At 47.6% G+C, this 12,873-nt stretch overlaps 3 protein-coding genes and 6 non-coding genes across 9 annotated transcripts; 1 reads left to right on the top strand and 8 right to left on the bottom strand.

Moving 5' to 3' along the window:
* Positions 1–2,129: 2,129 nt before the first annotated feature.
* Positions 2,130–5,886, bottom strand: LOC123185693 (uncharacterized). Its single transcript, XM_044597533.1, has 4 exons — positions 5,748–5,886; positions 2,966–3,027; positions 2,548–2,606; positions 2,130–2,464 (listed from the first exon to the last, which is right to left on the bottom strand). Exons 1-4 carry the CDS (start codon positions 5,831–5,833, stop codon positions 2,450–2,452), a joined length of 222 nt encoding a protein of 73 aa, XP_044453468.1. The 5' UTR covers positions 5,834–5,886; the 3' UTR covers positions 2,130–2,449.
* On the bottom strand, positions 3,289–3,371 carry LOC123038533 (small nucleolar RNA U31b). The gene has a single exon (XR_006417916.1). It is a non-coding gene; the product is annotated as a small nucleolar RNA U31b (small nucleolar RNA).
* On the bottom strand, positions 3,974–4,060 carry LOC123038531 (small nucleolar RNA U31b). The gene has a single exon (XR_006417914.1). It is a non-coding gene; the product is annotated as a small nucleolar RNA U31b (small nucleolar RNA).
* Positions 4,274–4,366, bottom strand: LOC123038448 (small nucleolar RNA snR60/Z15/Z230/Z193/J17). The gene has a single exon (XR_006417884.1). It is a non-coding gene; the product is annotated as a small nucleolar RNA snR60/Z15/Z230/Z193/J17 (small nucleolar RNA).
* On the bottom strand, positions 4,883–4,971 carry LOC123038405 (small nucleolar RNA SNORD25). Its single transcript, XR_006417850.1, has one exon. It is a non-coding gene; the product is annotated as a small nucleolar RNA SNORD25 (small nucleolar RNA).
* Positions 5,100–5,187, bottom strand: LOC123038399 (small nucleolar RNA SNORD25). The gene has a single exon (XR_006417843.1). It is a non-coding gene; the product is annotated as a small nucleolar RNA SNORD25 (small nucleolar RNA).
* Positions 5,298–5,385, bottom strand: LOC123038400 (small nucleolar RNA SNORD25). The gene has a single exon (XR_006417844.1). It is a non-coding gene; the product is annotated as a small nucleolar RNA SNORD25 (small nucleolar RNA).
* Positions 5,887–6,116: 230 nt separating the features above from the next.
* LOC123185692 (protein trichome birefringence-like 2) lies at positions 6,117–9,093 on the top strand. Its single transcript, XM_044597532.1, has 5 exons — positions 6,117–7,638; positions 7,755–7,947; positions 8,075–8,271; positions 8,374–8,532; positions 8,621–9,093. The coding sequence occupies exons 1-5, from the start codon at positions 6,188–6,190 to the stop codon at positions 8,964–8,966; spliced, it is 2,346 nt and encodes a 781-aa protein (XP_044453467.1). The 5' UTR covers positions 6,117–6,187; the 3' UTR covers positions 8,967–9,093.
* Positions 9,094–9,241: 148 nt separating this feature from the next.
* Positions 9,242–12,086, bottom strand: LOC123189734 (uncharacterized). The gene is made up of 3 exons (XM_044602212.1): positions 10,590–12,086; positions 10,197–10,426; positions 9,242–10,092 (listed from the first exon to the last, which is right to left on the bottom strand). The coding sequence occupies exons 1-3, from the start codon at positions 11,932–11,934 to the stop codon at positions 9,442–9,444; spliced, it is 2,226 nt and encodes a 741-aa protein (XP_044458147.1). The 5' UTR covers positions 11,935–12,086; the 3' UTR covers positions 9,242–9,441.
* Between the last annotated feature and the right edge of the window lie 787 nt (positions 12,087–12,873).

Here is a 12,873-nt window from a genome sequence, read left to right as displayed (position 1 = left end):
TAATTTTTCTTTGTCTAGAAAATGCAAAATATATTGCCCAATCCCTGCCGCAACTTAATCCACTACCCCTTCTCATTCTTGTTTGTCCTCGTTAGACCACTCCATTATGCATCACATTTTTCTCCTTACTTACTTCTCCTCCCACCCTAGATATAGTCGACGTCTATCTGAGGAAGATAATGTTGCGCTTTGTAAAAAAATAGTGAGGAGGAAATCAAGAGTGTAATTGATAGTATGAGAAAAAACAGATCTGCGAGTAGGTGTAGATGAAAACCTATTGAATTCTACCAAGCTTGTTGGCCTTTTATTAAGGATGATTTGATGATGTATTCTTTTGAATTGCATGTTGGGAGAATGGACCTGGATAGAATAACTTTGGAGTAATCACTCTTATACCAAAAGGGCTTGGTGTTGACATAGTTCAGAAATACAAGCCTATCTGTTTGTTACATCTCCTCTTCAATTTTTTTTGCTAAAGTTATGGATGAAGCCTTTTATGCATCAACTATTTTATGTTTGTCTGAATACATTTATCAAAGGAAGAAACATTATAGATGGGGTCATGTCACTTCACGAGATCTTGCATGAATCTAAAAAATCAACAAGATGAGATACTAAAAATGGATTTTTGAGAAGGCTTATGACAAGGTTAACTGGGATTTCTTATTCTATAGCACGAGACAAAGAAGGTTTAATGATACGTGGATGGGGTGGTTTGGTAATGTGGTAAAACATGGACACTCATTGTGAATATCAATGATTCAGTGGGGTGACTTTTTTGTAGCTTTAGAGGGGTGACACAGTGAGATCCTCTCTCATATTTCCTTTTTAACATAGCTGCAAATTGCCCACAAAGAATGATTCAATTGACTCAATCAGGGGAGGTTATTCAAAGAGGGGAAAGCAAGCCAAACCAAGAGAAGAAACGCCAACGAAAAAGATGAAGACAACATCTAAGCATGGCAATTTTACATATGGGCACCGGTACCATTGGGTACCCGACCCGCTTAGGTTGGGTATGGGCACATTTTCGTGCCCATGGATAGTGCCCAAACCCTACCCGACTAGTCATGAATAAGGCATGGGTACGATTGTTTGTCCATGGGTATGTCTAGACCCTACCCGATTATCTCACTGATGGCTCATGTGTAATAAACCCTAAGTTACCAGTCTTTATATACAAGCAAATCTCTCAGTGGCTCGCACCTTGCGAGTCATATTTACTCGATGGTAGGTTATGAGTAGGATTTTACACCCATGAGAAACATGTGTATGGATATGGTATTTGTGTACCCATACCATCCTTAAATGTATCCATACCATCCTTAACGACATCTCTAGGTTCAACACTGATTTAATATCGATGCCTCCAACCCAATGCGGAATCCCCAAAACTGTCGTGAAGGACACAAGTACTAATTAACTTTACTACTCCCTCCGTCCCATAATATAAAATGTTTTTACAAGCTAACATCGCTTGCAAAAATGTCTAACATTGTGCAACGAAGTACTCCCTCCGTTCGGAATTACTTGTCGCAAAAATGGATGTATCTAGATGTATTTTAGTTCTAGATACATCCATATCCGAGACAAGTAATTCCGAACAGAGGGAGTAGTAATAAACAGGAGAACGAGTACCCCTTCCTCACCTCACCAAACTGTAGGAGAAAGGAAGGGAGGAGAGAATGGATTTGTAAATATCGAAGAAAGGCACGTGAGCCACCATTGTAGAGTTAGCAAAACCAGGTGAGGATTTCTTCGGAACAATTAGCAGTGCTGATCCGGGTTGCAAACAGCGACCTTCATAACTGTTGCGAACACCGCAAACAAAAGAAAAACCATAGAAGAATCCCACTTAAATGTATGGAATTTAGGTAATGAATTACTCCCTCGGACCCTTTTTAAACATTGTTGTAGTGTCAAAAAACATCTTAAATTTTGATACAGATGGAGTAAAATATAGCTTCCAGTTGTTTGTACGCCAACCAAAAATGTCTAAGCTTCTACATTTAAACTGATCAGATGAACAAATGCCAAAATGAACACGATGATATTTCCTGGATATCAACATAGTCATTGTTATATAGATTTGGCAGCCAAGGACATAACAACAGACAGACCGCAAAAACTAGTCATAAAACAAAGCATATAAATTTGTAGAACTGAGGCTCAGCCAAGGAGAATCCCTCTGTAGAATTTGTTCCGGGAGGCTACATAGTAATTTGTTCCAGCATAGAAATTTGTAGAACTGAGGCTCAGCCAAGGAGTAGAATAATGCTCTGCGTCTAGTTCTTTCTAAGAAAAACATTCTAAATAGAAAATAAGATCATTTGGATTCAGATTTTATACAATGGCCACTTGAGGATGGCATCGAAAACTAGGATATGACCGGGAACGCTGATAGCAGGATTGTACAGCTAGCAACTTGATGCACGCCTAGGAGTCAGCATCACTGCTTGAAGCCCTGCAAACAAAGATCTATTCAGTCACCTGCAGCATTTCAAACAACCACAACAGTGAACCACGTCAAGGTTTGGTTTAACTCACATTATCATGCCCATGAGGATCCCTAATTTGCTCTGACACCTCCTCCCTCACTTGTTTAACTGTCGAGTGAGAAGCAAAAATTACCAGATTAATGGTAGCACAAATAAGGCATTAAAATCGAACCCACATATTCAAATAATGTGGTGAACTGGTGATGCCACAACGATGAAAAATACTCCCTCTGTAAAGAAATATAAGAGCGTTTAAATGAAACACAAAGTAATGATCTAAACGGTCTTATATTTCTTTACAAAGGGAGAAAAAAATGAAATTAATTTAGTATACAAATATCCTATCACAGAGAAAATGACTTCATATACAAATTCACTATAGAAACCAGTGATACGAATATTCTGCCAAGAAATTCTCAAACTGATATTCAACCGAAATTGGTGAAACATTAAATGAGCAACATTACCTCTAGATGAGAGATTCTCGAAAGTCTTGTTGGTCCTCACAGCAAACCTCTGGAAGGTACGGCTGCACAGTAAAAAAAATCATCTTACTCAGAACAAACAGCAAGGCAAGTAAAATAAAACTAACGGATATCAAGGGAAATTAAGGTGGCTAAACAAAGCAGATAGTAAGAATGCTTCCTTGGCATCAGAGTAAAATATAACAAGATGACACAAGAAAATCTCAACAAGCTCCTCGTCCAAAGCACACGACACAAACACATACCAGCTTATGAGGACATAAAGCAATCACAATTTTGAAGGAATATCAAAATTTTCATTTACAGAGTCAGATTCAGAAGTCAATCAGCACAGGTACACCAAAGCAGACCCTAAGACTGGGGCGACAAATATGAAATCATCATCCTCTTGGATATTCAATGCTGACACGAAGGGCCTGTTCGGTTGACAGGGAAAATGGAGGGGTTTGGCAGGGATTGGCAGGGATTACACCCTCTACAAGTCAAAACCTCCTCCAATCCACCCCAATCCCCCTGTGAGGAGGTGTAACCGAACAAAGTCTAAAGCATCTTTAGTACAATCATTAAAAGCAGCAGAAGTTTAAAGCAGTTCGGCCAAATGAATTATTGGCAAAGTGCCACAGCTCGTCTTATTCCCACTCACTGCAAGATAGCAAGCGTGGATTTGTTCAAGAGGAGTGGTATGTAAATAAAAAAGATTAAAAAAACATCTTACTCAGAAACAACAGCACAACAAGGCAGTTAAAAAAATAAACAGAAATCAAGAACAAGGAAACTATGGTATCTAAACAAAGCAGATAAAAATACTTCACAAGGCACATGCAAGAGTTTGGTTCCTGAACATCAGAGTAAGATTTAATAAGATCACAAGAAAGAAAAACTCAATCAAGCTCCGCCTCATCCAAAGTACAGAACACAAACTCACACCAGTTAATGAGGACCTAATAAGGCAATCACAATTTAGAAATAAATATAAAAAATTCATTTACAGAGTCAGATTCAAAAGTATGTCAATCAGCACAGATACACTAAAGCGGACCCTAAGACTGGGGCGACAAATATGAAATCATCATCCTCTTGAAAATTCATTGCTGACACCAACTCATCTTTATATGCATCAGAAGTAGGAAGACAACTCAGCCAAATGAAATCATTGGCTATGTGGCACAGCTCGCATGGATTTGTTCACATAGCATGTTCTCTTCAGTATCCTTGATCGAGTTAAAATAATTTAATTTGCTAGGTTATGATTTCTCAAATGCAATTTCAATCAAAATTGAACAGGCAGACAAAGGTCATCAGCTAGGAGCAAAAGACTATTTTGTTCAAGTCATCACAGTATGGTCATCTGAACTATGCACTTGTAATCATCACCCGAGCTTGCAGACCGGTAAAAGGAAGTACAAAGACAAACAGAGTTTGACCTCATTGATAATTATGCTTTCCACATGAAGAGAGTTGAGACACATGCTTGTCTATTAGTTTAGTTTAATCATTGGCCAAACGAACAAAATAAAACAGCAAACCAATAATGAGGTCGTCGGCAAGGCAAACAAATGCCAGTTACGACAAACGAGACCAAATATAAATCTTCGCCATCCTCTGTAGCAATTCAGACAGTTTCGTTCAACAACAAAGAACAAAATAATGTGTTCTTTATTATCGAGATAAGGGGTGCGACCAAGGTGATCAGATATGAGCGAAATACTGGTTTTGTTGAGAACCTTAAATATAATCAGACAGAAAACACGTACTCCCTCCGTCCGAAAAAATTGTCTCTCAAATGGATGTATCTAGCATCAAGTTAGTGCTAGATACATCCATTTGAGAGACAAGCTTGGGACAAACTTTTTCGGACGGAGGGAGTACTATACGAGAAATCTAGTGCAAATTCTCCATTATAACTCAATCCCTTGGATGTGATTTGAATCTTCCAATTATTCCCGCAAGAATAATTACATGTCTGCTAAAACTCTCATTGAGTCATTGTTTCCATGAAAAAACAAACTGAATACCAGCTCATAGTCAAACAAGAGAAAGGACACAAACACATACAGTAACTGTTGTGCAAATAGGAAAGGAAACACAGCACACACATGTAATGCAAACGTTGCATAACAACTCAGTCCCTTAGATGTTCTTTGAACTGTGCGATCATTTCCGCAAGAATCATTACAGGTCTGTAAGAACTCATCACTGTTGCCATGCCAACGTCATTTCAACTAGACAATCAAACATAACAAGACTCTCACAGCCAATAGCTCCGGAAACAGAATTCACATGACACCTCAACTCGGCCCCATTGGCTTACTACAACGACTCAGTCCCTTACATGTTCTTTGAATCAAGCGATCATGCTCGCCAGAATCATTACAGGTCTGTAAAGGCTCATCACCGTCACGTACGTGCACAACCCTACGAATCTGTGGGATTTGGCCCAAAATAAAGTTTGACCTTGTTCCTAGTACATGCTAGAACAAATCAACAACAGTAGCATGTACATGTAAGAGCTTGATGCGCCCTGCGCCATAGGTAACCCTACGAAGAGCACATGAGAGGGCAAGCCCATGATACAACGAGATGATGTGGCTTCAAGGGAACGAGTCCCGCTGGGAACCGACCGGAGGACCGATCCTCCCAAGGACCAGATGACGAAGCGCTACCAATCAAATCAACGACGACGAAACCCTCGCGCGATGACGACGGGTAGATCTAATCTAAGTTCTGGGGAGAGGGATGGAGGGAAGGGGGGGTCGAGCATTACTTGTTGGCGAGGCCCTGGACGAGGAACTCGTTGACGACGTAGCCCAGCGCCCGGCTGAAAATGCCGCCGCCGCCGCCGCAGGCCATGGTGGACACACTTCGGAAAGGTGGCGGAGGTCAATTTGGAACGGCGACGTGATGCGACATTCGGGTGGATCGGTACGATCGTCTATATATACGCGGGCTGGGTGGCCCATTGCGGGCGGCGAACGAACCCTAGGAAGCGTGCGATCCGGTGGGCCGGGTTATTTGTGGGCTAGGCCCAGCTTACGGCAACGGTCCGCGTGGATTTGGGCCCAACTGGCCCTTAACGGATTTTTCTCCATAAACTCTGAGCCTGCCCATCGAGATCCGCTCCTGCCGGCAGTTGCTAACCGTCACACTGACCAGTAGAGCACTGGAGTGAGTGAGGGAGTGATCGGCGATCGCTGACCAGGCACAATGGCCGGCTGGAGGAAGGCGTGGCTGTCCGTGCTGGACCGGGGCGGCGGCGGCGGCGGGGGCAGCAGCGGCTCCCTCCAGGCGCACCTCAACGGCCTCCTCTCCCCGTCCTCCTCCTCCTCCTCCCTCGTCACCGCCCACAAGCGAGGCAGCGGCCTCGGCGGTAGGCACGGCGGCGGGCCGTACGTGAGCACCAAGGCCGCGCTGGCCTGCTTCTCCGTCGTCCTCGTGATCGCCTTCTTCTACGTCTCCATCACCGGTCGCCCCGCCGCCGAGGACTCCTTCCCCACCCCGACGGGCTCCTCGGCGGCGTCCGGCGCGCTGCTGTCGTCGAACTCGTCCACGCCGACGTCGCCGAGGAAGTCGCCTCCTCCCCACCCACCCATTTCTCCTAATGTAAGTAGCACTGGCAACGCAACCGTGGTGGCGCCGCGTCGAGTGCAGAGCAACAACTCGGATGATTACTGGGCGCCGGCCGATGGCTCGGGGCAGCCGGCATTGGTGCCGGAGGAGGATATGGGGAAAGCGCAGGGTCCCCTCTATGACGCCGGAAACGCCACGATCAGCGGATCGGACGAGGAGCCCGTCGTCGGCAACGGCACTAAAGCGCAAGATGTAACCGCAATGCCGACGCCGCCGTGGCGGAGAGCGGATGCAGCGAATTCCACCGGAAACCCCATCATCGGCGCTCCCGATGAGCCCTCGGACTCCGACGGCGCCACCGGGAACTCTACCGACACGGCTGTGCCTTCGAGTAAGGAAGATCGAAACGCGAACGCCAGCGTCGACAATGTACCGCCGAACTCGACGCGGCGAGCAGCGCTGCCATCTAGAACGCCGGATCAGCGAAAGGAGGACAGACGCAGGCGCAAGAGAGCGTCCATGGCGAGGCACAAGCAGCGCTCGACCAGGCGACGGAAGGAGTTCGTCCACCCGATGCAGGAAGTAGCTGCCGCCGACAACAGCGACGGCACCGGTACCGGCACCGGCACGGCAGGCGCGAACACCAGAGTTGCCAGCGGGTCAGGCAACCAACGGGTGGTGTGGACGTCTGCCGCCGACCACAGCGACGGCGCCGGCACCGGCACCGTCACGGCAGGCGCGAACACCAGCGTTGCCGTCGGCCCAGTCAACCACCGGGTGGAGTGGACGCCTTCCGCCGACCACAGCGATGACACCGGCACTGGCACCGTCACGGCAGGCGCGAACACCAGCGTGGCCGTCGGGCCCGGCAACCACCGGGTGGTGTGGACGTCGGGCGTGCAGGACCTGGTGACCTTCGCCAAGTGCGACCTGTTCAGCGGGAGGTGGGTGAGGGAGGAGAACCACGCCTTCTACCCGCCGCGGTCGTGCCCCCACATCGACGGCGACTTCAACTGCCACAAGAACGGCCGGCAGGACACCGGCTTCCTCAACTGGAGGTGGCAGCCGACCGGCTGCAACATTCCCAGGTGCATGCATCCTCTGACTAGCTTCTTCTTGTCATCGCAAATGTTCCGAGCAATTCCATTAGAGTACACTCTGTGATCGAAACTTAAGTTATCTTCTCTTGTGTTGCGTCGGCCAGGATGAACGTGACTGATTTCCTGGAGAGGCTGCGAGGCCAGAGGATCATATTCGTCGGAGACTCGCTGAACCGCAACATGTGGGAGTCTCTGGTCTGCACTCTCCGCCATGGCGTCAGGAACAAGAAGAACGTGTACGAGAAGTCCGGGAAGAACCAGTTCAAAACCAGAGGATTCTATTCCTTCAAGTTCAGAGTACGTACTGGCTGCCTCACTGAATAGTGAATACTGACATTTTTTTGTTCTCATCTCACATTCAAAAGGAGAGAAAGAGAAACTTGGTAGAATCTTGCCAGTCCAACTCACTGGCACTTGATTGCAGGACTACAATTGCTCTGTGGATTTCATAAGATCGACATTTCTGGTCAAAGAGACGGTCCGCGAGAGCCCAAACGGCACCGTACTCGACGAGAAGCTGAGGTTGGATGAGCTAGACGCAACGACTCCGGCGTACCAGACCGCCGACATCGTCGTCGTCAACACCGGGCACTGGTGGACTCACCCAAAGACGTCAAAAGGGTCTGTATGTGTATAGTGCAACACTTCCCCCAGAACTCCGCAGGCTAAGCTGATCTGCTAGCCAATCTGTTTACATCCTGATTGGTGAAATGCTTGTGACAGGCTCAACTATTATCAAGAAGGCTACCGTGTTCACCACAGCCTTGAGGTGATGGAGGCATACAGGAAAGCACTGACCACATGGGCCAAATGGGTCGACAAGAACATAGACCCAACAAGAACTCAGATCGTGTTCAGAGGACTCTCCCTAACACACTTCAAGTAATTATTAAGAGACCGCCACCACAACCATATATTAGGCCATCGGTACAATTAATCTTACTCTCATGATCGATCCGTTTCACTGCAGGGGAGGGCAGTGGAACTCGGGAGGGAGATGCCATAGGGAGACCGAGCCGATATTCAACCACACGTACCTCACCGAGTACCCCGAGAGGATGAGAGTACTGGAGAAGGTCATGAGCCGGATGAAGACCCCTGTGATATACCTCAACATCAGCCGGCTCACCGACTACCGGAAGGACGGCCACCCGTCGGTGTACCGGGTGCGCTACGACACGGAGGAGGAGCGGATGGCGGCGGCGGCGACCAAGCAGGACTGCAGCCACTGGTGCCTGCCGGGCGTGCCGGACACGTGGAATGAGCTGCTGTATGCCTCGCTGCTCCAGGCAGGCAAAGGTTCCTGGAGACTATGATAGGATGGTTACATGAATTTTGTTATCCTTTTTATAGCTTGCGAGGGGTAGATAAGACTTACAGGTAGTTCACAAAGTTCGGTTCTGTGATTAGAGGTGGATAAACTTGCAGGAAATCATGCATTCAGTTCGGTTCTGTGATTTAAAGGCGGCGGCATTTTAGATACTACTTCCTCTGTAAATCAATATAAGACTTTAGATCACTACTTTAGTGATCTAAAAGGTCTCATACTAGTTTACAGAGGCAGTACTTCACATAGCATAATAAGGTATAGTAGACACAAATAGTCGGATAACATTAGTCGATTCACAAACAGTTGGACAGATTAATAACTAATCGAAGAGAAATAATTCTGCAGTTTTGCAAACCACATGCAAGACAAAAACAGATAAAATTGGGCAACAGGTACATAACAGATTTACTAATCAAAGACAAATAATTCTGCAGTCCACAACATCCACGGCACAAGAGCCGTCAAACATGTCCTTCTAAGAGGATATCTCTCTTGTGCTTAGCAAGTTGGGACCAAGCGACAGTTATCTCCACCTTAGAGTCACCAATCTCACATATCGCTCGACTTATGTTGCAGTATTTGGTCCTGAACCTGACACTGCCTTGTCTAGCAATAGCATCACCAGACTGTGAGTATGCTTGTACGACAATCTGCAGGCTTTCTTCAAGTTCTACAGAAACAACATGCCTTGACAGATCAAGGAAACCATCCAAGCCCATTGGCATTTCTCCGCCACCATCAGAATGACGAGAATCAACCAACACAACTTGCCTGGATAGGGAGTCCGTAACTTTCCGTGGTGGCGAGGAGCACATAATCCGCCCGCCATATTCAAAAGGCCAAGGCGCCCCTTCAACAACACGCGCACTCAAGATAGTAGCCTGGACTGTTTCTGTAAGTCGCTCATAGCTAAACTCTACTGTGCAAAAGCTGTTGCTGGAGAAGGTGGTGTGTAAACCTTCATGGTAACCACCGGCGTAAGTAAAGCAGTGACTCATCAATGCTCTGTCGCGAGACCTTGATGAGCCCTTTACTTTCAGTTGGACTTCGAAATCAACATCGTCCACAGCCACAATTGCACGGGACGGGCCAGTCAAGCGCAAAAAATGATCCTGCAGGCATCATAATCATCATTATAGTTGAATCGAATGAACGAATGCACATGCAGGAAGAAAAGGGGGAAATTAAGAGAAATACTATGTGATATGGTACATACCTCTGGAGTGAGTTTTTGGCAGTTTTCCCTTCGCCGGGAGAAGAGAATGTTGCGGTTGTAGTCCACGGCATCTCGGGCAGCGACAATCCCATAAACATGGAGTGGCAACTTCAACTTTCCATCTGTTCCAACAATCTTCACGGAGTAGATTTGCAAGGTGCTCACAGTGCGAGCAGCGTACGGGATCAGTCCCGGCGTGCAATGTGTAAAGTGCATAGGACTCAATACGGCTGCAGCAGCAAGTTAATCCAAATGTTAAGACATGTTGTAACATCAATTATTTACTTACTCATACAAGGAAAGAAGATAGGAAGGGACGAATCTGACTGTGTTGCCATTGTTTTGGAAGACTAATAAGATGAGAAGGAATCGATGGATTTTATCTTTACTTACTGCTGTCTTCGAAGTTACCGCAGTCGTCTCCCCATGCAGATTCCCAGCCTTTACGCCCTAAAGCAAACAACTTGTCCGCCATCTCCATCTCCTCCGTGTCTGATTTTGTGAATTCCGTCTCCTCCGCCTCGTCCTGAAGTGAGAAGGGGATCGGGTCCATTGTGTAACAGCTCGGTGTGTCAATTTGATCCCGCTCCCACCTCAGCGCGTCCTTTTGATCCTGTTCCCGGTCCTTGCGTAAGCCAGCTTCCATCTCTAATAGCTCCTTACGGAATTTGTTATACATCCTTACACCCTCCGGAGTCATCTCCTCATCTTCCTCCTCCACATCCTCACATTCGAGCATCTCGTAATATTTGCACCAGTTGGGCATACCATTCTCATCGCAATCCAGCACCATCCTAAAGCTTGATTTTTTGCCTTGGTCCATCATCCTCGAGGCATGCGTCTCCGTGCTTGATTTGCTTTCGTTACTTGATTGGACTTGCATCTCCGTGCTTGATTGGCCTTCACTACTTGATTTTCCATGGTCCATCATCCTAAACGCACGCGTCTCCGTGCTTGATTGGCCTTCACTACTTGAGTTGCCTTGGTCCATCATCCTCGACGCCAGGGCACACGTCTCCGTGCTTGATTTGCCTTCGTTACTTGATTCGCCTTCACTGCTTGATTTTCCTTGGTCCATCATCCTCAACGCAGGCGTCTCCGTGCTTGATTGGCCTTTGCCCACCGTGAGATCAGTCATCTCCAGGCACTCCACAGCACTCTGGTTCTCATAACAGCGCACAGTCATCTGGTCGGAAAGACCACTTATCAGATCTGCTGCCACAAAATGTTCCTCTTTGTCATCTGTCGTCTGGCTATCAGCAGCCATGTGGTGCGTCTCCATGTTTGATTTGCAAAGGTCCATTGCCAAATCTGTCACAGATTCATCCGCCTCTTCCTTGCTCCTCTGGTGCTCCACCTGATGAGTCATCTCCACACACTCCTTGGTCCTCTGGTCCTCAGCACATTGGCCAGCCATCTGTTTACCAGCATTGCAGGTACAATCGTATATACTCCTGGAGATCTTGCTCCGCGGCGCTGTGCGTTTGACCTCCGGAACCACCAAGGCTTGCCGCTCCCTTGCCGACTTCTGGCACGCCATCTCGCTCGTCAGGGACGTGAGTTTCCTCACGGTCTCAGGATCCAGCGAAAGAACGTCAGACTGCTTCTCCCTGAGCAAGCTCACCAGGGACGCAATCTCCATCCTCAGGATCTCTGCTTCGGAAAAAACGCCGGGCTGCGGATCCATCTCTTCCATCGCCGACTCGCGAGGCGTCAGCGCCTCGCCTCCAGCCGCCATCGATCTCTCCTTTTTGGGGGCCTGAGATTGCTAACCAGGCCTGCCGCCTGGTATGCTCGCCGCCGCCGCCGCCGCACTTTAAGTTAGGGTTTCTACTAAACGAACACGGGGGGAGGGGGCGGCGGACGTTTACGTTTTTTTTTTTGGAAAGGAACACAAACACATTCCATCAAAAGATAAGAGAAAGATGTTCCTACAAGCCTCCTTAGAGCTCAGACGAATCCGGCCGTCCGTTGCGTTCGCTTGATGGCATTTCGGCCGCCGGATCAAGCCATCGGACGTACTCTGCCGTCGGATCTGGGAGTAGCACTATAAGAATGAATAGTTTCGCTTCCCACACGCTTTTGCTTACTCCGCTATTTTGTCCGGTTCCCGCTGACGAGTGGGGTCTGTCACTGGTGGGCCCAGAGTGTCATTTGCGGTGGCTGGCGCGTGTTCTGTCTGGCCCGTCGGCGTTCTCCAGAGGCAAAATATCCCGTGCCACCGCCGAAATACTCGTCTCCCGCCGAGGGCATTTTTGACTTTTTGCGTACCCGACGCCAGATGGCTTTCCCTGGTTCGCAGCCTCATCCCCAATCGGGTGAGACGGCTAGGGTTTTCTCACCCTCCCCCACGTCTCTCTCTCTCCCTCGCATCTCTGGCGTAGCTGTCGCTCTCGCTCCCCTTCTCTCCGGCCCGAGCGGCCGATTCTCCTCTGCGCCTCCCTCCTCCTCCTGACCGTCCCTTGTGCTAGCCCCTCTCTGCCATGAAGTGCGGAGGAGCTATATTCGTTTGTTTGTACGGTTCAGTTTTAAAGATTTTCCAGTCAGTTTTAAAGATATTTCCCTTGAGATAGTACTTTATTTCTATGGTCTTTCTGATGGTTTATAGCAACATTTGGTATGTCGTATATAATGTCTATGATAATTGATCTGTGATCTTGATTCTTGGATCAAAATG

The sequence above is a fragment of the Triticum aestivum genome, chromosome 2A (genome assembly GCF_018294505.1).
Source record: "Triticum aestivum cultivar Chinese Spring chromosome 2A, IWGSC CS RefSeq v2.1, whole genome shotgun sequence".
NCBI lineage: Eukaryota > Viridiplantae > Streptophyta > Magnoliopsida > Poales > Poaceae > Triticum > Triticum aestivum.
Note: the sequence above shows the minus strand (reverse complement) of the source record. Positions and strands in the feature narration are given on the sequence as shown.